At 44.0% G+C, this 27,870-nt stretch overlaps 1 protein-coding gene across 2 annotated transcripts in view; it reads left to right on the top strand.

Annotated features, from left to right (window-relative positions):
- Positions 1-494: 494 nt before the first annotated feature.
- Positions 495-27,870, top strand: part of DIP2B (disco interacting protein 2 homolog B) — a 230,131-nt gene continuing 202,755 nt past the window's right edge. The window contains exon 1 of one of the 2 annotated variants that reach the window (XM_069584350.1): positions 495-757. In XM_069584350.1, coding sequence (XP_069440451.1) covers positions 658-757 — 100 coding nt within the window. In that variant the 5' untranslated portion in view covers positions 495-657. The remainder of the gene's footprint in view (positions 758-27,870) is intronic. The other variant, XM_069584351.1, reaches the window with a different exon arrangement.

The raw sequence follows: 27,870 nt of genomic DNA, 5'->3' as shown, positions 1-27,870 counted from the left end.
TACCATGCCCTCCTCCAGGGGATCTTCTAGATCCAGGGATTGGAACCTGAGTGTCTTACATGTCTTGCTTTGGCAGGCGGGTTCTTTGCCAATTAGCGCCACCTGGGAAGCCCCTTAGAAACAAAAAGCTCCTGGTAAATGTGACCAGGAAGCCCCAGTGAAAAGAACTGCCTGAGTTCAAGTCATTATGAATGGGTGGTGTCAATTAGCCCGGGAAACGAATAAAGGGGCAAGATAAAAGCATACACTATTAGGTGCAGAGAACTGGAAAAAGCAAGGCCTGGGGCCCCTGAGAACTCCTTCCTCGCGAGTTCGTAAAAGGTAAACGTCCGGGTCCACAGCAACACAGTGAGCCCATTTCTCTGGAGAGAAATCGTGGCAGCGGGCTTGGACTCGTAGTTTCAGGAATCTCCAGTAGAGGGCGCCATCAGCCCGGGAGTCCGCAGCTTGACTCGCCTGCGGAGGCGGTGCGTCCTGGGTCCGGGGGCGGGGCCGCCGGGCTCACGTGACCCTTGCTCATGGCGGCGGCGGCAGTGGGTGCGCTGGCGGCGCTCGGCGGCCGGAGCCGGATCCTGTAGCCGGGGTGTGGGCCCGCGTCAGTCCGTCCCTCCTTCGGCCCCCTCGTTTGTCTTCCGGAGTGTGGCTGGTAGAGCCGGGATGGCGGAGCGAGGCCTGGAGCCCTCGCCGGCTGCGGTGGCGGCGTTGCCGCCCGAAGTGCGGGCGCAGCTGGCGGAGCTGGAGCTGGAGCTCTCGGAGGGTAGGAGCCGGGCGAGGGAGCGGGCGCCCGGGCGCCGCTGCGGATCGCGGCGAGGGGAGACCGGGTCCCCACCGCGCGCCCTTGTGGCCGTGCGGGCAGAGGGGAGGAGGGTGCCGGAAATCTGGCCTGGGCTTCACGTGAAGGGTCGCTCTCCTCCTCTCCTACCCCGGAAAGTGGCTTTCCGTGTGGTTGATGGTGTTCTCTGGGAGCGGGGGAGCCGGGGCTTGGGGGAGAGGTCTTCAGGCTCGGGCTGCTTCTGCGCTCCCTGTCCCCCCAAACCCCAGACAAAGCTGTGTCCTCCCGCTTCAGGCTCCTGCCCGGGCGCCGGGGCACGGTGGGGGCGGGGTGGGGGTGAGGCCGCCGGCGGGGTGGCTGACAGCTTGCTCCAGTCCTCCTGTACTCTCTTCCAGGGGAGGGCCCCACGCCTGTTTCAGCTCCCCTTCCCCCCTTCAGAAAAAGAGAGAGACACAGGGGAAATCCTCCAGCATTTCTTCTTCCTTGTTTAACAATGCGAGATGCCTCCCCAGTGACAGGAGTGAGATAGAAGCGGGGTGGGCCGTTGAGGGTCCTAAGGAGGCCAGAAGCAGTGGCATTAACCCAGAGAGAGACACACGGGGCGGCTTTTAGACCACGTTTGTCAAAAGGGTTGTTGTTGTTGTTGTTTTCTTCCCTCGGTGCCTGTATTCGGGCTGAATTTTCCGCATCTGATCACCTTTTGGAATCTTAGGAAAGGAGAGAGGTGGCTACTGGTTACATTGCAAATCCTGGCCGGCACGGTCTTTCTTTTGACAATGGATTGTTACAAGGACGCTTGGATTGGTTTTGAGAATTAAAAGAATGGAATAAATCGAGCTACTATTATTCGAGAAGTCCCTGGACAACAATGAGAGAAACGCTGCCCTGTGGTGGGCATGTGATCAGGCTTCTTGGGCAGTTGTGATCAGTTCTCCATAAAGTTCCTGTTTTTGTCACAGGCTGCCTCTGAGACAAAAGCAGCATTCTCTCCAAGCTTGATATCAGTACTGTGGTGGTGCCCCCAGAGTTGCATATTCTTCTTGAGTTCTTTGCCAAAAGCCCTCTCCACTAGCATTTTTCAAGTGGATTAAAAATTGCTGATTGGAAAAGAAGAATGTGACAAGTTTCCAGGAGAGTTTTGACTTTTTGTTTACTTATCAAGGCATTCTCTCTACATAGCCCCTCCCCCCATCCTTTACAGTAAAAAAAAAAAAAAAAGATTTGAGTGTTATAAAGTCACTTGGGCATGGAGGGAAATAATTATTTTTAATAACCTTGTTAGGGTTTCCCAATGTATAGGGAGGTGCCCTTTTCATTTGCACTCAATTAGCAACGTATTATTTTTCGGTTAATCAGTTGGGAAGTTACTCTTTGGCCAGTCCCCGGTATCAGTTGTGGTGGATGAGTCTGTTTATGTGAAATGTTCAGGGCATTGCTATCTTGATTCTACCTCTCGAAATACCTCATTCCTCTAGACTAAAGCATTGTCATTCAATCCATGATGACTTTCATTCAAATTGGACTTTTAAAGCAAGTTAGAGTAACACATCAGCTATCTTTGATTAGCTAGAAGGAGAGAAGTTTGGCTGGATGTTTGCGTCAGAAAGAGATTAAAAATAGGAGTTAATTGCTTTTACATGGAGAGGGAAATCCTGGAAGCTCCTTATTCTTGGTGTATCTGCTTCCAGCTGATTATTCTTTACTTCTCTGGTTGTTTCTAGAGATGATTCCAAGGAACTGTTTCTAGGACTCATACTGGCTAGCTCACCTTTCCTTGAAGAAGGTGTGAAACTCCTACAGATTGTAAGGCTAAGGCTTCAGCATTTTTTCAGGACAAGTGCATGGTTTATTTCCTGTTGCAGGATTGTTTTGGTTTGGCATGTGGCTGAGATTTGAAATGGTTTCTTAAAGATTTATGCTACATTATCCGGTATTTCATCTCTTTTAACGATGGAAAACTGGAAAAAATACAGTTGAAAAACCTCAGGCCTGCAGTGTCAGCATCTTGACCATCTGTTTGTCTCTCTTGCTTAAAGTATGGAGAATGGTTGACTGGAGAAGTAGGTAGACATTTTTAGGAATTCAAGTGAAGTTGAGACCACCAGCAGCAATCCCCAAATCTATAGCACAGTGTTATTTGTGATGCCTGTTAGCATATTTTGAAGGGACCTTTGTTTGTTTTACATTTTCTCTACAGTTACTGCTCTGACAAAAGTGCTTTTTTCTTTGGGAAAAAAGATACTTTTAACTCTGTGTTTATTGTGTGTGGTTGGCTTTGTTGCTCTCATTCCTCGATTTTATTCATTTTTCTCGGTTCAGGCTGTAGTGGGTCCTAATTATAGCGGTTGCCTGAGCTGTATGCCTTTAAAGAATTTTCTTTGTGCTCACTTGTGTTTTCAGCTGCGGGCTTGGGTCGCAGATGAGCCAGCTCTGCGCTGGAACACAGGTTGTGCCTCCCTGGGCCGTTTGCCGCAGAGCGCGTTGCAGAGCCCAGAGCTGTGGCTGGTGCTCCGTTCAGGCGGGTCACTGTGGACTTGGTACTTCAAGCTGCCCGCATTTGCAGCAGAAAGAACAGGCCAGCACTGTCCGGAGAATCATTGAAAATTGAACTAACACCTAGTCACAAGCTTTTCTGTAGATTAATTGAATAGGTAGGAGGTTTCTATAAGTATTCTCGTAACTGAAATTTTTTCATGACCTACATGTACTGTTATATTTTTTATATATTTGGCAATGAGCTTTGTTTGAACTTAAATCATATGTTTTAGTCAAGTGTATGCACATAAAATAACACTAATGATGGGAATTTGTTTAAATTTGTCTGATAATACATTGTATTTGTTTTATGATTTGATATGTCATTCGAGCCTCACTTTTTTTTTTTTTAATTGAACAGAACGGAAAACCAAGACTCAGAAAGGTTTAGTGTTTTGTCAGTGAATATTAGCTGCTCACTAATTAGTGCCAGTATCTTAAGCTGCCATATTATTATGGCATCTGTTACCATTGAATGACTTAAATATCTGTATAGTTATTGCATAAGCTATTAAATCTACTTTTTACTCTAAGCAAATGCCACAAAACAGTTGTATGTTGGGACTTCCCTGGTAGTCCAGTGGCTAAAACTCCAGGCTCCCGGTGCAGGGACCCGGGATCGATCCGAGAGCAGGGAACTAGATCCTATGTACTAAAGCTAAAACCTCATGCAGCCAAATAAATATTTTAAAAAAACCAAACTTTTATTAAAAACAAAGTTGTATGCCATAATTCTAAAGAGTCTTATTAGATTGTCTTTCTGAAATCTCTTTTAAAATCTATCATTCACTTACTTGGTTGAGCAGACATTTATTTTCTGCCTACTGTGTGCTCAGGACACAGAGGTTAGCAGGGTACTGTATTCGCTTTCAAAGAGCTTTGAGTCTGAAAGGGAAATTACTTAAAAATGCCAACAAAATAGTTCATGAGACCAAAGGGTACATGAGAGTTTGTACAGAGGCTGCCTTCTAAGAAAAGAGGAAACTGTCTGCTGTGAAAAAGAAACAGCAGAGAACCGTGAGTACAGACCTGGACGCTGGTAGCGGGGGCTGTGATTAGCTTGGTGCAGCTCAGTCCTAAGTGGAGGAAGGAAGGCTGTCTGCGGCATATCGAGGAGGGGGCGGGGGTGGGAGTCTTTCTGCCTGAGAACAGTCCCAGGGTGACAACTGGAAAGGTATTTAAGATAAAATAACACTCACAGGAAGGGATCCTCCCTTTTCTTGTTTGAACACTTCTCTGAGCACAAACACAACAAACCCAGACACATCCTCCCTTTCTCCTGTCTATTTCATGACATAACTCAGGGTCCTCAAAGCATGGTGCAGGTTGGCCTTGAGGGTGGAGGGTTAAGACACGGCCGCTTGCTAGGAGTTGAAGTGCACCCCCTTTAGGAGGTGGGCAGAGGAGTTGAAGAGGAAAAGGGGAGAGATGCTGAGTTGAGATTGTGTTGCAGTCTCCAGACTCTAGTTTAGAATTAAGCCACCAGAGAACTGGTAAATCCTTCTTGCTTTACTTATCATGGAAAAGTGTGGCCAGTCCTCCTCAAATATGGAGCATAGTCACGAATTCATAAGAACACCTTTATCGGAAAGTGACATCTAAGCAGTTGTCTTTCCTGGTGTTAGAAGTACTAAGGAAAGCAGGTGTGTGGGTTTTTGGATAACCCAAACAGGGCATTAGCTAAGTGGTTTATTCTCTGGAACTTGCATATCTCTTTTTTTTTGGTGGGCTGTGCTTGGCTTATGTTGGAACACATCTTTAGGAATTGCTCGTCAGAGCCTGTGACACATAGCTCAGCAAACTCTGATGGTGGCAGTTTTTAATTATTTGAGGGCAGAGTTTCATTTTATAGGTCACTTAGTGTCAGTTGGTGGATGTTCTCTTGGAGTCCAAACTGGCTGTGAATGAAAAAAAAGTAGAGTGATTATATATAAATGGGTTTTATTTGTGACTGTCAAAAAACTAGAATGGTGGTAAACTGGTTTCGAGGACAGTTCCAGAAAGTAGTGACAGACAAAGTCATTGGAAGGATGATTCACTTTACTGTAAAGGATGGCGCTTGTTTAGACATTCCAGTTCTGTGTACTGACATTTTGAAAAATTTATCTCGTCGTTTGCCAGTCCCATAACATTGAGGGGAATTTTTGAACAAGAGACATCTCTAATCCTTCCCTCTCAGCCCAGTGCTTGATGGCAGCTTTCTCTCCTGGCCTATGTGTGGATTAGCGCCTCAGGGTTGAAAGTTCAGATGATTGGCTAAAAAGGGCCTTCACGTGTGTTTGTGTTGTAATGATTACAGTCCTTCATGGTTCTCATGATTAATCAGGAATGCTCTCTGAAACACTTCCTCCTGCTCTGCACCTCGTCGGCACCATTTCTCACAGTTCCTTAAGAATTAATTGAAGTTCTACATTTTTCCTAAACCTGCGCCTGACCGCTGTGAGCTCTCTTGCTCCAGATCTTACACCATTTACATTTTTGCCAGTCATAGGTTTTTTAAAAAAATTATTTAAGTTGTTTTTCATTTCACCTCAGTGTAAACTCCTGCAGAGGTCATTCTTTAAGTCCTTTAAACAACTGATGGCCAATTTCTTTCTTGTAGTAAGAGTGCAATAAATTTTTGCTCACCTCATTTAGATGTGAATTGAAACATAAAAGTCTCTGTCTTGGGGATTTGATCTTGGCACGAGGCAGGGTTGTATGATTACATGAGGAGTGTGGGCTTTGGCATCTGGTGGGCTGGCATCCAAGTCCTGGCTGTCACTCAGCTCTCTGACCTCGGACGGACTGCCTAACCTCCCTTGTGTTAGTTTCTTCCATTCTTAAAAAAAGGAATGGCAGCCTTAACCTTACTAGAGTTGTAAGGCGGTTTAAAAAGAGATCCTAGGAAAACAGCTGAGCATGGTGCGTGCATGCAGTCAGGGCTCCGTAAGTGTAATCTTTATTGTCTCTGATAGTGAATAGATGCGTAGTGATTTGGCTGTTTTTAATATCTTCTGTTACTTAGCAGAATACAGTTATGTATGAAGCGATGAATGGGATCAATTTGTGTAATTCTTTTCCGCAAGTAAGGCTTGACTCCTCCGTCAGCTGCTCCTGTCGGCACCCTCTGCCCTTGTTCAACACGTGTTGGGTCACGGCAAGCAGTTGACTAGAGCAGAAAAGAGTAGCTGGTTTGTTTCACGCAGGCATCGGGCATGTGTGCACTTCCAGGCCTGTAGGTTCCGGCAAATGGTTCTGACATTTAAGCATGGTTTCTTAGACTCAAGCGTCTCCAAGCTATGAAAAGGCACATGTGGATACTCAGCCTTCACTTGTGTTCTTTGACTCTGCTTTTTCCTCCATTTGTCCTTAGTGAACAAATCCTTTCAATTCCTCCTTCAAAACTTTTCTGGCATCCACTTTTCCTTTGAGTTGCTTTATCTCCAGCCTTGCTCAGTACTTTGTCTTTAGACTTAAGAGTCAACCCTAGATTGATCTTTTATCTTTTAAAAATACTACTTTGACCTAAAACCATTGGTAAATCCAAGGCCCTGTAACGCATTGTCTTTAAATTCTGAGATTTGTGAAAGTGGGGGTGGTCTTCTGTATCCTTTATGCCTAGAGTCTAACTGAGTGCTTTTATGCACATTTTTTGGTAACTATGTCATAGATGTTTAATTAAAAGTTTTTCATGTATTTGTGGGTTTTTGGTTGTGGTTGTTTTTTTTTTTAATATTTATTTATTTGGCTGCACTGGGTCTTAATTGTGGCACACAGGTTCTTTGGTTGTGGCATGCAGACTCTTAGTTGAGTTTGATCTAGTTCCCTGACCAGGGGACCAGGGCCCCCTACTTTGACAGCATGGAATTTTAGCCGCTGGACCGCCAGGGAAGTTCCTCCTGTACTTGTGTTCATAGTGAATAGTTGCCTTCCCTTGTGGATGCTCTTCTGTGAACAAAATACCTTCTGAAAGCCCGTTTCTTTGGAATTCTATAGCACCACAGCTGACAGGATCTTTGGATGCATGGGTTGGCTTTAGTGGACCTGGAAATGCTGAAGTCGTGTGTAGTGTGCTGAGTGTGCTTCTGTGCCTTTTTGTGGAGGAGAGTGTCCAGCTTTCATCAGTTTCTTAAAGAGGACTCTGAAGCAAAGTTAAGAACCAAATCTGTGGACTTCCCCAGAGGTCCAGTGGTTAAGAATCTGCCTGCTAACTCAGGGTACACGGGTTTGATCTCTCATCTAGGAAGCTAAGATCCCATGTGCCGTGGGGCAGCTAAGCCCGTGTGAGCAGAGCCCGTACCCCGCAGCAAGGGAAGCCACCGCGGGGAGACCCCTGCACCGCAACGAGAGCGTGGCCCCTGCTTGCCGCAGCTTGAGAAAGCCCGCACGTAGCGATGAAGACCCAGCACAGCCAATACATAAATAATAGTATTGGGGGGAAAAAGAAGGCAGCAAAGGAGAATGGTTGCTAACTTATCCCCTCCTTCCCACTGTGCTTTAAAAAAAAAAATAGAACCAAATCTGTATGACCAGTTTTCATTATTACTAGTTGGTAAGGAGGGCCAGACTCCCTGAGCCTCTCTCTTCAACACTCACACTTATCTCTTTCAGTTCCCATGTTATCCCCTTTCCGTGTTTTCTCAGAGGAAGAGCTGTCACCCTCATGATGTGCAGCTTACCTCTCTGACTGTGCTCTCAGTCCCGTCCCTTCTCTCCTGGGATCTTGGGATCTGGCTTTATTGATTGCTCTATTCATTTGCAGTCTTCTGCCTTTGTCTTTTCCTCTCATCTTTAGCCTCTCACTGAACACTTGACTCTTGGCTCCTTCCCTTCAGCCTATAAAAGTACTGGTTTCTCTTATCTTGAGAAAAGTCTCTTCCCACAGCTCTTTGTTGGATGGAACCTGTTTGCTCTTGAGTGCTAGTGTTCTCCCCCTCTCATAGATCCTTTATTTCTTACTTTTGCTAACTCTTCAGTCCATTGCTTTTTCCTCATCAAGCCTCTGAAACAACTGTTTCCAAGGCCGCTAGTAACTTCTGATTTCAGACTGAAAAGGACCCACGGTATATAGCATCTTTCTGTGCAGCATTGGATACCATGCTCCACTATCTTTATGAAACTTCCTTCTTCCTTAGCTTTTACGGCATAATTTCCTTCCAGCCCCCTGACTGCTCCTCCTTCAGCTCTCCCTTGGGCTTCTTTTTCTCTCTTTCTCCCAGCGTGGGTGTTCCTACGTCAGTCCTTAGCCTTCATCTCACTTCACATACACTTGCTGAGTGATTGCACCTATGCCCAGGGCTTCAGCTATCTTGACTGGGAGATGGCTTTCTAGTCTGTATCTTTAGTCCTGACTCTCACTGATTCCCATTGACTCCCCCTAGACAGCTGTAACTTAGGAGATCCCGAACTGTACCCCTTGTTTCAGTCTGCTCCGCAGATACTTGGGGGTCATCCTTAACTTCTAGTGAGTCAGTAAATCCTGTTGATTCTGCTTCCTCCCCTCCATTCACATAGTTTCTGCCTTTGTTTAGGGTCTACCATCTTTTACGGAGACTATTGCAGTAGTCTCCTAACTTGTCTGTCCACCTTCAGTCTCTTTTCCTCCAATTCATCCTTCTCTCTTCTGTGATGGAATGAAACACAGATCTGAAACACAGATCTCATTGTGTCCTTTTGCCTGAAAAGGTTCATTGGCTTTTTCTATCCACAGGATAAAATCCAGCATCTTTTGTGTATCAAGACCTTTGTAACCCTCCTTACTGTGCCTCCCACAGTTTTGCTCTTGTCTCTAGCCATGCCGAACCACTTGTCCTTCCCTGGGTGCATGGTGCTGTTTCGCTTCCATGCCATTGTATTGTAGGGGGCTTCTCAGGTGGCTTAGTGGTAAAGAATCCACCTGCTGACACAGGAAACGCAGGAGATACGGGTTTGATCCCTGGGGCAGGGAGATCCCCTGGAGTAGGAAATGGCAACCTACTCCAGCTTTCTTGCCTGGAAAATTCCATGGACAGAGGAGACTGGAGGGCTGCAATCCGTGGGGTCACAAAGAGTCAGAGATGACTGAGTGACTGAGCGCGCACGCCACTGTATTGTACACACTGCCTTCCTCTGAGAAATGCCCACTCTGACATATTCTTCCCTTCCTTTCTGCCTGGTTGACTTCTCTACTCAATTTCCTGTAAGACGCCAGCCTTTCTTAAGCTCTCTTAAGTTAAGGTCTCTGTATAAGTAGCCATCAATTATTGAGTGCTTGTTATGTAACAGGGTTTATAAACTGTGTATGCCCTGCCCAGCCAGGTAAGTAGGTGCTGAATAAATCGCTCCTATTATCATGATGATGCGGGAACTGAGCTAGCAAGAAGCACCTGAAGCTTGAGAGGCGTGCAGGGTGTGCCCAAGCCGCCCGTTACACATGACCTTGTCTTTCCCTTTCTCCCTGCCAGCGGCAGAAACATCTGATGTGAATGGCAAAGGAGAGAGAACACAGTTGGGTTCAAGTCCTGCCTCCCCTGCTTACTGTGCGACCTTGGACGAGTCTTGGAAGTGTGCTTCCAATGCTGACAACTCCTAGATAGTGTGTTGTTTCCATTCTGTAGAGACTTGTTAAGAAGCGTGAAGTCTGGGAGTACGGTGTCCTGGGGTTGGAACCCAGGTCGGCTTGGCTCCAAAACCCATGGTATTTCCATACTGGCTCCATCTCCCTGAATCATATTGTTTCAAGTAATTTCAGCAGAATTCTCTTGCATCCTAACTCTTGGACCCCCTTTTCTTAGGATACATTTTCTGTCTTTGATGTTTGGGAGTAGGGCTCCCTGGAGAGAAAAGAATGGAAATGTTCCATCCTCTTCTAGGAGAAATAGATAGGAATAGGAGTGAGGTTATTTTTGACCTTGTTTTGCCAGAACCCTGGGGAGTTAGCACTCTAGAATGTGTTTGGAGAAGTTCCATCAGCCTAACTTCTGGCAAGGTGTGACTGCTTTATTTCTTAAAAGAACTAAAGATATTGGGTAAAATCCTTTTAAGGTTGTGTATCTGTAAAGTAAGAGATAATTTTATGTACTTATATTTTGATGTGAAATTAATTTTTCTTCCTTGAATTGAGATGGGGATGATGAAAAGCTGAAAAGGGGAAATCCAGAAAGAAAATATTTTGAATGCTATACAGGTCAACCCTAAATGAAAGCCCACAGGACATCTTTGAAAGGTCCTGTGTCCTGGACTTGTTTTTTTCTGAGCTTCAGGTTGAGTATTGTGGTTCTGTTCTGCTTCAGAAAGAATTTTTAGTTTAGTTTTATTTTTTTCCTTAGGATATTTATGTTTAATTTAAAAATTAATGTTTAAACTAACGTAAGTATTTCTGTAGCGACACATTTAATTGATTTTTTGGGAGTTACTTCTCTTTTTTGTGAAGGAATAGTGCTCTAATATCTTTTTTTTTTTAGAGGATTCTTGCTTTTAGGGATAAATTAAAGCGGCTGTAGGATTTTCTTTCTTTCTTCTTAAGGACGTTGAGTTATGTTGTCTCAGTTTATTCATAGGCTGGAACCTTGTGGGTTTTAACTCAGGTCGGGCATGAATACATTATGGTGCTGGCCAGTCTTGTCACTTAATCTCCTCTTTAAAGATGAACCCAGCAGGAATCGTTAGGAGAAGCTTCTGATAGTTTTTTGTTTAGTAGATCTGTGATCTTTCTTTTTTTAAATTGAGGTATAATTGACATAAACATTATATTATTAATTTCTGGAGTATGACACAACGATTCGATATTTCTGTATGTTAGGAAATGATCACCTTAGTAAATCTCATTAACATCTATCACCATACAGAGTTTTCTTTCTTGTCTTAAAACTGTAAAGAGTTGTCATTGTTACTTTACTGGACTTCCTTTCTGGTTTGGAAAAGCTTTCATTTTTAAACTGAACATGTAGCAAAAGCACTGGTGAGTTTTCCTCCTGTGGTTCTTTGCGTACTGTTTTCTTCAAGGAGACCGGGGGAAGTCCTAGAAGAAAACTTTCTGTTTAAAAAAAAAGCTTCCTCATTTGTTGGTTCTCTGAACTCTGAACTTCTAACGTTACTCATATATTATAGCTATTTTTCAGATGATCTTAAAGTTACTGTGTGAGCATTTGCATAGATACTGTCATCTCCCTTCGTAAGGTGCTTGAGGACAGCCCACGGCATCCTTTAGCATAAGTGTTTTTCAGCACCTGTTCCGCCAGTGAATGAATCTAGACTCTGTCATTAGCCTCCTTATCTATTCTTATTTCCTTATAGGTATCTGACAGACTCTTGTATTACAGTTAGACTTGTTTCCTCACCCTTTTCCTCAAACAGCTCATTCCCATCTCTGTACCTTTGCAGTGATTATTTTCTTTGTCAGGGCTGCCTTTTCTCCTACTGAAATTTACCTGTGGTTTCACGCCTGATTGGATGGCCTTTTCATCATGAAACTAACTGACTACTTTAGTTCTTATTAATTTCTTCTGTTTCAGGCTTTTTTTTTTTTTTTTTCAGAAGGCAATGGCACCCCACTCCAATACTCTTGCCTGGAAAATCCCATGGATGGAGGAGCCTGGTAGGCTGCAGTCCATGGGGTCGCTAAGAGTCGGACACGACTGAGCGACTTCCCTTTCACTTTTCACTTTCATGCACTGGAGAAGGAAATGGCAACCCACTCCAGCGTTCTTGCCTGGAGAATCCCGGGGACGGGGGAGCCTGGTGGGCTGCTGTCTCTGGGGTCGCACAGAGTCGGACACGACTGAGGCGACTCAGCAGCAGCAGCAGCGGTATTTGTTTTGCTGTGCTGGACCTTCATTGCTGCGCCAGCTTTTCTCTCGTTGCGGCTAGCAGGGGCTGCTCTCCAGTCGTGTGCGGCGCGTGGGGTCCTCATTTTGGTGGCTTCTCCAGTGCAGCCCAGGCCCTAAGGTGCACAGGCTTCAGTAGTTGTGGCACGTGGGCTCAGTATTTGTGGCTCCTGGGATCTAGAGCACAGGCTCAGTGGTTGTGGCTCATGGGCTTAGTTGCTGAGGCGTGTGGTATCCTCCTGTATCAGGGATTGAACCCAGTCTCTTGCATTGGCAGGCAGATTCTTTACCACTGAGCCACCAGGGAAGCCCCTTCAGTTAGACTTTAGTTTCTGTGAGTGTAATGACAAGGTTTTCTACCTTTTGGAACTTGTAAGGTGCTGAACATATCATTATAGCAATAAGGATGTAATGAGCACATTTATTTATAAGATCTAGTGAGAGGTGCCTAAAAGACAGGTTCCCTGCTTTCAAGGAGCGTTCAATCTAGTAGCTTCTCTTGGAAGTATTAATTTAAAGTAATTGTCTTTTGAGTGAGCACTTATAAACTTTTTTTTTTTTTTTTTTTTACACTTGAGTGGTAAGATAGCCTTTAAACAACTCCATTTGAAATCATTTTGGGAAAGTGGTAGCTTGAACACATCACTCCTGCCCTCTTTTTAAAACTCAGTTCAAGTGACATAACAATTTCAAAGCTTAGAACAGAAATACCAAGAATTGGAATGGAAACTCAAGAAAGTAGGAGGACTTGAAGGATAGATCCAGGAAGCCAAATATGCAGATAATAAGAATTTTAGGGGAAATAACTAGTAGAAGAAAAATTCCCTGAGACAAAAAAGATTGCAGATTGAAAACGATCACAGATTGAATGAGTTCACTGTCTTCCAGGCAAGATGGACGAGAAAAGGCACAAGTCTAGGCTTATTCTGATAACATTCCTGAATTCAGTGATGAAGAAAAAAAAAATCTACAAACTCAAAAGAGGATAAAGATACAAAAAAAAGTTAAAACTACGGTGAAATCGGCTGTTCTCATTTGCAACACTATAGTGATGGTGTAAGAAGCAAACTAGTTAGAGAAAAGGTCTACACTACCAAAATCTTACATGCGGTCTAGATACTGTTCACCTTTCAGGAAAAGAAAGCTCTGTGGGGGTGTGCAAGAATTGGCATTATATCACCCATAGACTTGAATCTGAGCAATATACTCTAATCAAACATAATTATTTCCTTTCCTTGAAACAATGATGGACAGCAGACTTTGAAATATGTATATATCTCATGTGCTATACCAGTATGCTATTGTTACTGTAAGTAATATACTACATATATGTTTATATATATAATTACATATATTGAGAGTAACAAGAATTGTGTTATATAAATGGTAAGTAAGGATCTTTGAAATTAAAGAGACATATCAAAAGAGAAAACCTTGTTATCTGAATGAAATATTCTAAATGATTCCGGCAAAACTCAGACATCAAGGGACAGGGTCGTATGGGGGTGAGAGGGAACTACAAGCATTCTTTGGTATCTTTAGAATGTTGGCAGGGGAAGCATGGCAATGAACTCCCTTAATGAGAAGAACACTTCTTTTATAATGGTGTTAAAAATTATAAAATACTTAATGGAAAGTATCACAAAAAAGGTACAGGGTCTGTATGAAGAAAATTGTTAAGTGGAAATGCATACCGTGTTCCTGAATGGGAAGACTATATGTAAATTTAATGGAAATTAATTACAACTCCAGTGGGGAGTTCTTCTGAAGGTAGGCAGTCAGGTAGAACTGTCTGTCTTCATATGGAAGAATAAATGTTTTACAATAGCCAAGAAAATTTAGACAGAATAGTGAGGTGGTCCTTGCTTTACCAGGTATTGAAACAAATTCTAAAATTATTAGTGTCATACTCGAAGCAGTATTGTATTAACATTTGAATAAGGGATGAGCAAACAGAATAAAGTGTCCCAATCCTTGAATATGTAAGAGAAATAATTATGAAAATATGAAAGTTTAGTTGAAAAGATCTTTCTTTAAATTACAAATAATGCTTTTTATTATATAACATCATACAATACTCACATTACAGAAGATAGAACCTGACAAATTCGTGTTGTTGTCTAGACGCTAAGTCACGTTTGACTCTTTTGCAATTCCATGGACTAGAGCCTGCCAGGCTCTCTGTCCATGGGATTTCCCAGGCAAGCATACTAGAGCTGGTTGCCATTTCTTCCTCCACAGTCTCTTAAAATCAGTTAACCAGGGCTCCATGGGATATCAGAAGTACTAGTCCTGTATTTATCTTCGATACTCTCTTTATCCTGCCAAAAGGAGCACATTGGGAACAGAAGGAAAAGTCTGTTGCTCATGCAGTGTCTTTCCAGTGCCTCTCCAGACAAAGCTTAACATCGTGGCATCTGGCATAGGAAGAATATTTAAAGGGTTTGTCTTAATTTTCACAGAGTAGGTAGGCAGTGAAGGAGTGATTTGGGTCTGAGAGGCACTCAGTTGGTGACTGACACATTCTCGATTCCTCTCTTTTCTTCAACATAACAGTCCGTGTCTAGGCCATCAGTGAGTGTTTTGGGTGCTGCCCTTGCGTCTGCTACCCTCTGTCTGTGGTCACTGATGGTCGTTGCCTTGCCCCTTCACATCTCTAGCTTCCATAGCGCCTCACCTAGCGTCCCCTGCTTTCTTTAATCTAGTTTCCACATGGCAGCTACAGTCTGCTCTGTAAACTAAAATTAGATGCTCTTGCTTCCCTGCCTTACAACCCTTCAACAGATTCTGTCTTTTAAATGGAATTCCAGCATCTGTTTCATGATCTACTCATTCACACTCGGTTCCCCCATCCACGGTGCTTCAGCCACGCTGGCTGACTCTTCTTTCTCTCCTTCCACTTTCCTTCTCTCTCTCATTTCTTGTTTCCCTATCTCTGTCTCCTTTCCTCCCTCCCTCCCATTCTCTCTTTCCTTTTTATCGATTTAGCTACTGTTATCGAGTGCCCACTTTGTGCCATAGGTATAGGCATCCCAGCAGTGGTTAAAATAACAAAAGTCCCTGCCCTGGGACTTCCCTGGTGTTCCAGTGGCTAAGACTCTGTGCTCCCAAGGCAGGGGGTCTGGGTTCCATCCCTGATCAGGGAGCTAGATCCTGAATGCCTCGACTAAATATCCCCACATGCCCCAGCTTAGACCCGGTGCAGCTAAATAAATAAATATGAAAAAAAAAAATCCCTGCCCTAAGGAGCTTGCATTCTGTAGGAATAGACAGAAATTAATAAGTAGATGAAATTAATAAGTACTGTATATTGCCTGTCAGATGGTGAACATTTCAGTGGAGAGAAATCGCGAAGAGGAATAGAGAATACTGGGGCCGGTCAGTGGTTAGTTTAAAATAGAGTCAGGGATGACTTTATTCGAAAATGACACTGGAACCTGAGGGTGGTGAGACTCTCTCTTTTCTTTGAATTCCTCTTGCCTGTTCCTGCCCCCAGGCCTCATTCCTTGCTTTTCTTCTGCCGGGAATGCTCTGCCCTGAAGAGCTGTGCTTGGCTGACAGCTTTGCCTCCTTTCTGTCTCAACTCAAAAGTGACCTTCTCAGAGATGTGTTCCCTGACCCCCGAGTTTAAATGAGCAACTCCTCCCATCTTGCTCCATCTCTCTCTCTTTTTTTTTTTCTGTTTAAAATTTTCAACTTAATGCCGCCATTTAAAATGATCTTGCTTGTGTATTTATTCATTATCTGGTTCTCCTCCAGTAAAATGGGAGTTCCCTGAGAGCAGAGACTGTGCAGTCTTGCTGCCTGTTGGATGCCCAGGGCCTAGAATAGAAGACACTCAGTCAACACTTGTTTGCGAACAGATGGGCTTTGCAGAGAGAAGATTCCAACAGGATTCCTTAGATGGTGACAGCTTTACTGAGTAAAGAAGTGTGAGCTCTGTCCCAAGACCTCTTCTAGGAAGGGACAGGGACCCCTGTGGAAGCTGGCCAGGGCTGGAACTCAGAGGCCCATGATGTTTCCTGGCACTGGGTTAGTGTCTCGCATTTGTTTTTTCTTTGTTTCCCTCACCTGTTTATCTGCGTGCTCTGCTTTCCCATGTGCCTTTTACAGTTGGGTGGTATGTGACAGCTTTCCGTTTCATTAGCCTACCTGCTATTTATTATGCAGAAATGTATAGCAGACGAAGTGCCAAGCCTAGGCGAGCCCCTTGCTGAGAGCCAGGGGCTGGAGTGGGGTCACTGAGTGTGTCTGCTCCCTGCATGGGGGCATGTCCCCTTCTGTGTTGCCTTGTGCTTGCTTGTCTATCGATTCCCTTTGTCTCTGCTTTGACCAGCTGTGTTACTCACAGGAACTAATCTGAGGTGTAAGCTCATGGGGTGTGTTTTTCTTTAGAATAGTGTAAACAATCTTCATTTTGATTTAACTGGTCAGTATTGGTTGGAATAACTAAATATTTCCCGTGTTTGGTTCCCAACATCTTTTCTTGATTGCATTAAATCTTTTGCAGAACTGTTGGAAAGCCAGGGAAGTGAAATATTTAGCCATATGGTAAATATTTGATTTGTTGAACTAAGTCAGACTCTTGGGTAATTTATCCTAGTTTATGCAAATTGTACAGGCCAGCTAGACTGCTGAAGGCATTTGTAGGCCACCCATATTATGTCCACCTGTGGGCACAGAACACGTTTTCCTTAGGTCCTAATGTTTTCTCTCAAGGGCTTCATTGAGTTCCTATGTTCAAGATAGTATTCAAACATTAAATTTATTGTAATTGTATACATAGGATAAATATAAAAATTTCAAATATTCCATTTATTTATTATTCTGTCATCAACTTGATATCTTTGTGGCTGAGAAGAAGAGCTTCTGAAACATCTTAATTTAAATCATCCTATTTCAGTAAAGTCAGAAATAAATATGACTTAGATGATTATCGTGTTGAAAACAGGACTAACGTGATTATTATATGTTTACCAAGCAGAGATCACCGTTGTCAGGAGTAGTAAGTTGCTCAGAATTCTGAATTTGATTTGATTATCATATAACTCTTCCTTACAGTTGTTGGAAAAAGAGCTTTTCGTTAGAGGTGGAGATTCTTTCCCCTTCCGCCCTTGCTGGTTTTAGTTTTCTGTTTCCTTCCCTATAAAATGTGGATAAAAAATGCTGTCTCATAGGATTGATATGAGAACTAAATGAGTCAGTACATAAAAACACAGTGATTAGAGCAGTGCCCAGCCAGTGATAAGCACTATAAATCTTTCTTATGCTGCTGTGCTGCTGTGGTATTTTAAATTTCCTAAACTTCATCCACACAGAAGGTGAGTGGAATATGTGAACCCCGATTAGGTTTCCAGCTCTGTGTGAAACAGGATGGTATTTAAAGCCATGTGAATACATGAGTTCACCCAGGAGAGGGGCTTGGGGTGAGCAGAGGGAAGTGTTTCAGGCAGACCCCTAGGTATGCTGCCAGGTGCAGAGGAAAGGAAAACCTGCAGAGACAGCCAGGAAGAAGTGGAGGTTTAGCAAGAAAGCTGAGAAGGAAGATCAGGAGAGTTAGGGGGTCAGAAAGACAAAAGAGGGGATGATCAAATGTTGCTGCAAATTCAAGAATGGTAAGGATCGGGTGGAGTCAGTGTATTTAGCCGCTAGGTGATTTTTGAATTTAGTGAGAGTAGTTTTAATGCAGTGGTCCCAGGTGACTCAGTGCCCGCCAGTGCAGGATATGAAAGAGGTATGGGTTCGATCCCTGCATTGGGAAGATCCCCTGGAGGAGGAAATGGCAACCTACTCTTGCCTGGGAAATCCTATGGACAGAGGAACCTGGTGGGCTACAGTCCATGGGACTGCAAAGAGTTGGACACGACTGAGCTACTGAGCGTGCCTGCCCACGTGGGAATTATAAGTAAAGGAGTGAATGGGAGAAAATAGATACATATCAAAACCAAAACAGTTTTAGTAAATTTGACAGTAGTTAGGAGGGGCAGGACACAACAGTATTTTTGTAGTCATTTGCAGAGATTAGATATTGCAAACTGTGTCTTTATTACATAATAAATGCCATAAAGAAGACACGTACAAATACGGAGGAAGATCAGGCAAAGGGCATTTGTGTACATGTGGTGTTTCTAAGGAGGATTCCTCAAAGGAGTATCACTCAGGCTCAGAGTCGTCTGTTGAGTAGGAGTTTGATGGGAAGACTGAGCAGGGAGGAGGGTGCTTTAGTCTTGGAGGAAGGCATGGATTTTTGAATAGTTGGAGTATGCTCAAGGAGTTAGGGTGATGAGTAGTCTCACTGCCAGAGCATAAGGAGTAAGCTCAGTAGGTCCGATAAGCCTGGACAGGTGGGCAGGGCTGAGAGCATGGCAGGGGTAGGTCTTAGAATCTTACATTTTATCTTGTTGGTTCTTGCTTCTCAGTAGGAAATGGGCCAAGGGTACTCTAAACTGTAGGATAAACAAGGTACATCTTCTTGGGGTATCCAGTTGAAGTTTGGGAAAATTACTGCTGTGTTGAAACATGAGTATATTATAATACAGTATTTAAAATCCAAGATAAAATATAATTTAAAATTAAAAATTTTTTCCGTAGTGGTTGACTTCTTCAGGCTGTGCCTCTTCTCACCCTCCACCCCCCATCACTATCTTCAGGTGAAAGGTTAAGGAGTACCCATCTGGTTCATAGGGGATCATTAAGGAACTGTAAGCAGGAGTGGATGACGTCTGTATCTGGTGGAGCTCGGCCTAGAGGAGAATGGTTTGAGGCTCCTGTGTTGCATGGTCAGGGGTCACCGTTCACACGGGATACAGTGTCAAATGTCTTAAGTAGATACAGACAGGATAAGAGGGCAAGACAGGAAAGGGAGACTGACAAGGTGGCTACGGAAATGAGCTGGTGGCTTCTGTGGTGAGACTGGGGAAGAGGGAATGAAAAGAGGTATTTGAAGAGAGGGAATCAATGAGACCAGTGTGGAGAAGAGGGGGGCATGCGGTGTGTAGCAAGAACATTAAGTTGATGCCTAAGAAACCTAAGTTTCTGGCTTAGCACCTTGAGGGAAGGAGGGCATCATTACCTACTACAGGGAATAGGGGGAAAACAATTTGGAGTGGGGGAGGAGATAAATTCGGTGCTCCTTAGTTGGAGACATCGTTGGGCCCTGTGGGTAGAGATCTCTGGTGGACAGTGGGCCATGTGTGTGTGGAGCTCTTTAGAGAGGCCTGGCCTCTTGACACCCCTTCAGTGTTCCTAAGTGGGCATCACTGGCAGTGGGACCCACGGGCATGACTGAGGTTGTCTGAGGGGAACACAGGGAGTGAGGGGAGCTAAACACGCTGCCCTGTAATGGGGAGGCCGAAGAAAAAGAAGCTGAGAAGTGGTCAGAGGCATGGTGGAGAACACTCTTGAGGGTCCCTTGGACAGCAAGAAGATCAAACCAGTCAAGCCTGAAGTAAATCAACCCTGAATATTCATTGGAAGGACTGATACTGAAGCTCCAATACTTTTTAAATATTAAAAAAGAGTCATTCCCGATATCCTGAAGTCACTCCAGAGGGCCTTGGAATCTCAGACTTCACTGACTGATACAGAGAGCCAACTCTTTGGAAAAGACCCTGAGGCTGGGAAAGACTGAGGGCAGGAGAATGGGGTGGCAGAGGATGAGATGGTTGGACGGCATCACTGACTCAGTGGACATGAGTTTGAGCTAACCCCGGGAGTTAGTGAAGGACAGGGAAGCCTGGCATGCTGCAGTCCATGGGGTCACAGAGTCCGATAGGACTGAGCAATGGAACACGGTGTGGCTGAAGGGGGAGGAGACGCGTAGAGCAGCAGAGAATTTCAGGAAGTGCCTGTTGCTGCAGAGTAAGAGGGGACTGGGAAATGCCGGTTTACAAGTGGAAGAGGTCACTGCTGGTGACCTTTCCCTGAGCTGTTCTGTGGTGTTGGAGGTGCGGACTACAAACCTGTCCAGAGAGGGTGAGGCCTCCTGGGTGGGAAGGAAAGTGGAGGCAGGCAGCTTGCACTGCTTTTGCAAGCCTGACTGTGTGAAGTGAAGGAGAGAACAGTAGCTGGGATGTTCATACAATCACCTCCTCTTTCTCTCCCGCTGGAGGGTAAGTTGCATGAGGGCAGAAATTTCGTTTTATTCGCTGCTATATCTCCAGGGTAGAAAAGAGCACCTATTAGGTGCTCATAAATATTTGATGGGTGAATTAATGAGTTACATGAAGAAGGGAGAGGCTTGAGCATGTTTGTGGGGTGAAGAGTAAGAAGTCTTGGAGAGGAGGGTTTGAAGGATGTGATGGAACATGAGCTCCGTGAGGCAGGAAAGTTTGAGATTTCAAGTCCCTCTGGACTGACTATCTAGCATACCAGGAATGACTCCTTTCCTTTCGTTTTTTAAAATAATATTTATTTATTTGGCTGTGCCAGGTTTTAGTTGAGGCATATGGGATCTAGTTCCCGGACCAGGGATTGAACCTGGGGCCCCTTGCATTGGGAGTGTGGAGTCTCAGCCACTGGACCACTAGGGAAGTCCCAGAATGGTTCCTTTTCTGCTGAAATTGAAGGAATGGAGGAACGAATGGGAGCAGAGGCAGATATTTACAGGTGGTAGAGGAGGAAGTTGAGGGAGTTCTCCCCTGATGGTCTTATGAGCATTCTCTGAGTTAAAAATAAATTAAGGATGAGTATCATTAGGAAGCATCACTACAAACAAAGCTAGAGGAGGTGATGGCATTCCAGTTGAGCTATTTCAAATCCTGAAAGATGATGCTGTTACAAAGTGCTGCACTCAATATGCCAGCAAATTTGGAAAACTCAGCAGTGGCCATAGGACTGGAAAAGGTCAGTTTTCATTCCAATCCCAAAGAAAGGCAATGCCAAAGAATGCTCAAACTACCGCACAATTGCACTCATCTCACATGCTAGTAAAGTAATGCTCAAAATTCTCCAAGCCAGGTTTCAGCAATACGTTAACCGTGAACTTCCTGATGTTCAAGCTGCTTTTAGAAAGGGCAGAGGAACCAGAGATCAAATTGTCAACATCCGCTGGATCATGGAAAAAGCGGGAGAGTTCCAGAAAAACATCTATTTCTGCTTTATTGACTATGCCAAAGCCTTTGACTGTGTGATCACAATAAACTGTAGAAAATTCTGAGAGAGATGGGAATACCTGACCTGCCTCTTGAGAAATCAGTATGCAGGCCAGGAAGCAACAGTTAGAACTGGACATGGAACCACAGACTGGTTCCAAATAGGAAAAGGAGTACGTCAAGGCTGTATATTGTCACCCTGCTTATTTAACTTCTATGCAGAGTACATCATGAGAAACGCTGGACTGGAAGAAACACAAGCTGGAATCAAGACTGCTGGGAGAAATATCAATAGCCTCAGATAGGCAGATGACACCACCCTTATGGCAGAAAGTGAAGAGGAACTAAAAAGCCTCTTGATGAAAGTGAAAGTGGAGAGTGAAAAAGTTGGCTTAAAGCTCAACATTCAGAAAACGAAGATCATGGCATCTGGTCCCATCACTTCATGGGAAATAGACGGGAAACAGTGGAAACAGTGTCAGACTTTATTTTGGGGGGCTCCAAAATCACTGCAGATGGTGACTGCAGCCATGAAATTAAAAGACTCTTACTCCTTAGAAGAAAAGTTATGATCAACCCAGATAGCCTATTGGAAAGCAGAGACATTACTTTGCCGACTAAGGTCCGTCTAGTCAAGGCTATGGTTTTTCGGGTGGTCATGTATGGATGTGAGAGTTGGACTGTGAAGAAGGCTGAGCGCCAAAGAATTGATGCTTTTGAACTGTGGTGTTGGAGAATACTCTTGAGAGTCCCTTGGACTGCAAGGAGATCTGACCAATCCATTCTGAAGGAGATCACTCCTGGGATTTCTTTGGAAGGAATGATGCTAAAGCTGAAACTCCAGTACTTTGGCCACCTCATGCGAAGAGTTGACTCATTGGAAAAGACTCTGATGCTGGGAGGGATTGGGGGCAGGAGGAGAAGGGGACGACAGAGGATGAGATGGCTGGATGGCATCACTGACTCGATGGACGTGAGTCTGAGTGAACTCCGGGAGTTGGTGATGGACAGGGAGGCCCAGCGTGCTGTAATTCATGGGGTCGCAAAGAGTCGGACACGACTGAGCGACTGAACTGAACTGAATCGTATGTGTATCCTTGGAAAACATTTTGTGAAGACATTAAAAAATAAAGCACCCCTATTTAAGCAGTTAGGCTTGTAGGGAGTCATACACAGTTTAATTGTAGGCACACACAAGGTTGTGGTCAGTGACATAAAGGGTAGATGAGGTAAGGATGCGCCCAGGGGATGAGTAAGTAGGTGAGACAAGAGGTCTCTAGTTTCGGGCAGGAATGCAGGGAGTGGCTGAGAGCTGGGTGGAGCGATCCACACACCCTGTGCACAGCCCCAGGGACCTTCTGCCTGCAGGAGAGTGTCCTTGGATCTTGGGAAAGTGGGAGAGGAGAGGCATTGAGTGCATGGGGCTCCTTCTTTCCTCTTTGAGATAAAATGAACAGAAACCTGAGCCCTGAGTGAAGTAGAGTCACTCATTATTAGCAGCTCTTCTGGTTCTACTGCTGCTACTGCTACTAAGTCGCTTCAGTCGCGTCCGACTCTGTGCGACTCCACAGACGGCAGCCCACCAGGCTCCCCGGTCCCTGGGACTCTCCAGGCAATAACACTGGAGTGGGCTGCCATTTCCTTCTCCAGTGCATGAAAGTGAAAGGGAAGTCGCTCAGTCGTGTCCGACTCTTCGGGACCCCATGGACTGCAGCCTACCAGGCTCCTCCACCCATGGGATTTTCCAGGCAAGAGTAGTGGAGTGGGGTGCCATTGCCTTCTGGTTCTAACCAGGTTGGTTTTCCAGTGATTTACCTCTGATTCATTTGACAGGAAACTGCTTTCCCAACTTTTGACAGACGTGTTATCTGAAAGGATTTGTCTGTTTAGAAGCGGAGATAGTGGAGAGAAAGGATGTGATGTTGTTGCAGTAAGTCGTAAAGAGCACAACATGACTATATTTATTTACCTCATCAGTCTTTAGTTAGAATTGATTTATTAAAGAATATTAAAGTATCCACTTTGTTTACATTAGCAGTTGTTTAGTAATAAGGTTGCACCTTTTCAGAATTCTTTATTTTCAGTCTGAGGTCAAGACTACTTATTTCTCAGAAACTTTCTGAAAGGGAAACTAGAGTAGTGAGGATGGGTCTTCTAATTTTTGAGATATTCATTGAAGTTAACCCAGCGAAGCTAATTTTGTTTTTATCTTTTGCTGTTATATTGGCCATTGTTACCAATCAGTCTCTGATAGTTAGTCAGAGTTGGACTTGAGTCCTGGTTACTTCTGTTTTTGCATTTCTCACATGTTAAAACATGTTCCCTATAAAATGATCAGAGGCTCATATTCTCAGAGTTAAAGGGGTTTTGTTTAGAACAAGTTGCATATTCTAATCTGTTATTTAAGAGCCCTATCAGGGAAGACAGATTTATAGTGTGGAAAGCACCTGTCAGTTTTTGGAGATGGAGAAAAGTACTACTTTTTCTTGCTAGAAGGTGAAATCAGAGGTTGACCAAGACATGCTAATTGGAACTTGGTATAGTCTCAGTGGGCTCAGTACTTAGGATTCACTTCTTAGAATTCATCCCACTTCTGAATGGGGAGTCAGGTAACCCTATGTGTCTCAACCTCATTCCCCTCAGTTTTAAGGTTTTAGCCATTAGTTTGAATAGTTAGAACTCCAGTTGGGACGTTATTTGGGGGAAGAAAAATGACTTTATTAGCATTTGGGAGAGAAGCTAGAGAACATGAGAGTCTTAAAGTCAGGTTGGCGTCAACAATCTGAGTACCTATTTCTCATTTTTACTTTCACTTCACTATGTTATAGCCAGATCCCTGTTTTCCTAGAATGTGTGTGTGTGTCTAAGAGACCATGTTGGCGACTTCGAAAGAAACCTGATGTCTGGACCCTCTTTACAAGTTCTCATTTCTGTTGCCTTTTATGGGAATCAACTGGGAAAAGCATTTTGATGAGTATGTCAGAGGCAGAGTGTGAGGTAATAGGGAAAAGATCACTGGGTTCCGGTCCCTGTTGTGCTGTTTATAAGCTCCGCGACCTCAGGCAAATCCTCTAACCTCTCCTAGCCTCTGGGAGATGAAGTGGGTAGGTGAGGGAATCTAGTTCTTTCCAGCTCTTAATTCCTGGGATGACCTGTAAATAAGCTTTAGGAAAATGTATGAAGAGGAAATCCACCACACAGGCACACACACGTGTATATGCACACACACACACAGCAAGTGGGATCTTAGTTCCCTGACCAGGGATCAGATCTGCCCCCTGCAGTGGATTTGCAGAGTCTTAACCACTGGACCGCCAGGGAGTGAATTCCCGAGGAGATTCTATTTTAAATTTATTAGGACAGTTATTATTTAAAGAAAATGTATAGTGAGTTACAAATAAATTAGCTTAATCATCAGTTGCCCCATTTATATTCATTCCATCAAAACTTGTACGTTGAATTTTCCTAAAGTGAGGTATACATTTAATTATTCAGGATGTGTGCTGTTACTGTTTTGGCCTAGTGAGGCTTATGGGATGGAACTGTCTTTCTGACTCAGAATTGACAGCTTACTGAATTCCCCTTCTAAGGCATCTTCTCTTCCCTTTGTCCCTCTTCCCCCCACCCCGCTCCCAACCTCAGCATTTTGTGCATTTATCTTTGGTAATGTCTGTATTCCCTTATCGGACTTTGCAGGTGGCACTGGTGGTAAAGAACCCACCTGCCAATGCCGGAGACGTAAGAGATGCAGTTTTGATCCCTGGGTTGGTCAGGAGGATCCCCTGGAGAAGAGCATGGCAACCCATTCCAGCGTTCATGCCTGGAGAATCTCATGGACAGAGGAACCTGGTGGGCCACGATCTACAGGGTTGTGAAGAGTCGGACACGACTGAAGTGACTTAGCATGCACATATTTCCTTACAGGGCTTACTTGGTGGTTCAGTGGTAAAGAATCCATCTGCTATGTAGGAGATGCAGGTTGAATCCCTAGGTTGGGAAGATCCTCTGCAGGAGGAAATGGCAACGCACTCCAGTACTCTTGCCCCAGAAAATTCCATGGTCAGAGGAGCCTCTCGGGCCACAGTCCATGGGGTCACAAAGACTCTACACGACTTGAATGAGCACTCATACACGTATTCCCTTACATTTTTGTTTATCTTTCCCAGAGGCTGGAAATTATCTTACTCGTCTTTACTTTTCTTATGTAAAACACTCAAGGGAAGATAATATGTGAGGATATAGATAACAGCAGATCAAAGATGGCACAGATCTTAATTGGGGTAAGGGGAGAATGTTGGTGTTATATATAGAAATATCTGACATGCTGGTTTGGGGAGAAGATGATGAATACACTTTTGGACATGCTGGAATCTGTGGCATTGGCAGGACATTGAGACAGACTGTTCAGCAGGCAGCTAGAAATGGTGAATGACATCCTGGAGCGATCAGAGGATTTGCTCCGAAGAGGTCGGAAGCTCTTCATGAGGTTTATCAGAACGAATCAGGTCTTTGAAAAGGAAAATGAAAAATGAAGCTAATGGGGAATGCCTGTGTTTAGGAAGCTAGAGAAGAAAGAACAATCATCTAGGCTGCCAGAGGTAATCACTGGGGTAGGAGGTGCATAGTGAGCGGCTTTTATGGAGATAAATGCTCAACTATGCTAAAGCTGCAGAAGGGTTAGGAGAATTAGATGAGGAAATACAGATGATTGTATTAGGCAGTTTCAGTCCTGCTGAATCAGAGGCTGCATTAAAAAGTGATGACACAAACAATGAGTCTGTAGGCTTCTTATTTTGAAGGTGATGGGGGGAGAATGGAAGAACAAGGGCAGATTCAAAGGAGTCCTTATTCTTTTACTTTATTATTATTTTTTAATAATAGAGGTTACTGAGAAATCTTTATAGTCCTAGGGAGGCTGAGAAAGGAGGCTAAAAAAGATTGTGTTGGCTTGGGAGATTTGGACACAGATTGGATCCTTGGAGGGGAGATAAGGGTGACTTAGAAAGAAGGATGGTGGGACTGGTTGGAGAGGAGGGAGGAGCCTTCTCTGAGATGGGAAGAATGGCTTGATTTGAAAAAAATGATTCGGGGAGAGGAAATTGGTGTGGGATTAAAGGGAAAAGAATAGAAAGATGGAAGCATGGGGTTTTGAGACATGTGAAAAGAATTAGAGCAGAAACTGCAGGGGATCTTGAGAGGAATTAATGACACAAGAAAGCGATGCTGGTGCTCTGGAGACCAGACTGAGTATGGTCAGCATGAATCTGGAGGGGACACAAGTGTGATGCTTATGTCCAGGTGTGAGATCAGAGTGTCATACGGGTTGTCAGTGTGAATAACGCCAACCCAAGGACAGCGACTGGACTTGGGGTCAGGGGCCAGAGGTCGGGGGAAGCCAAAAAAGCCAGCCATAAAGTTGAAACATGCTCTGGGGCTTAAGGGCCTCGGTACCCTAGCCTGGCTTCATAGTTTAAGCTGGCAGCATTCCTGAGTCCCTTCATATGTGTGTTTAGGAAAGAGGAAAAAAGATGGTCTTATTTAAGGGTTATTGAGGTGGAAATGAAGTATGAGAATACTTGTAAGAATACTAATTAAGAAAAAATGGCATGGGAAAACATTGTTGAAAAACTCCATGAAATGGAAAAATAGCCTCTTCTTCCCCAACCCCAACCCAGTCCCACTTTGCAAGGTGTAACCACTTTTAATATCACTTCAGAACCCAGACGTGCTATTGGAGAAGGAAATACAAGGTTTTGCTGCCTCGAAGAGAATGGTGCAAATAACGGGACTGACCGGATCCTCTTTAATTTCTTCTATGCCTTCTGTGTTCCTTTTCAGTCTTACTTAGTTGCTGTTGTTTCTCATATTGTAAGTTCTCATTTTTCTTGTATTCTTCTTAAAATTTAGAGTAGTTGTTTTTTAAGATGAGGTGCATAAGAGTTAAACCTCAAGTCCTTGCCTTTCAGAAATGTCTTTATCTCCCATTTGATTGTCATTTCTTGGAGCGTAGCTTATTTTGATACTCTGGACACTTTGAGGGTTTGCTTTTTGTCTTTGGAGCTTTGTCGTTTTCACCAGGGGGTGTCTAGGTGCTCGTCGTCTCCGTCATCCTGTTTGGCAGTTAGTAGACTCTTTAAATCTGTGTGTATTGGCTGTCCTTCTCCTGGAGCTCAGGGACAGTTTTGTTTTATTCTTTCTTCCCTTTCATGAGCTGTGCTTTTAATCTACTTTGTGTTTGCGCTCTCTTTTATTTGCCCTTTTTTAAAAGAGCTGTTTGTTCTTAATTTTTATAGACATGATATCCTCTTGAATCTCTGAGCATGCTAGTTAGAATTTTTTAAAAGTTCTCATCAAATTCCTGAAATAGCACCCATTTCCTTTGGGTCATGTTTTACCAGAAGTCTATCTTGCCCTGCTTTTTTTTGTTTCGTTGGGTTTCCTCAGATGTCATTTGTGGTTGTTCACAGCTAACGTGAGTGACTAGGTTAGGTGTGGATAGTTACTAGGTTACTAGGTAACTAGTAACTAGGTGAGTGACTTAGGTCATCTAGACTAGGCAGTTGGTATAGTTTTCTTCTGGAGTTGAATAGGTCTTACTAGGTGTTTACATTTTTATTATGGAATATCCATAAAAAACAGCATGTATTATGTGTGTACAAAGTTTAAGGAAGAATAGTAAATTGTC

Source organism: Ovis canadensis, chromosome 3, assembly GCF_042477335.2.
Source record: "Ovis canadensis isolate MfBH-ARS-UI-01 breed Bighorn chromosome 3, ARS-UI_OviCan_v2, whole genome shotgun sequence".
Classification (NCBI taxonomy): domain Eukaryota; kingdom Metazoa; phylum Chordata; class Mammalia; order Artiodactyla; family Bovidae; genus Ovis; species Ovis canadensis.
Note: the sequence above shows the minus strand (reverse complement) of the source record. Positions and strands in the feature narration are given on the sequence as shown.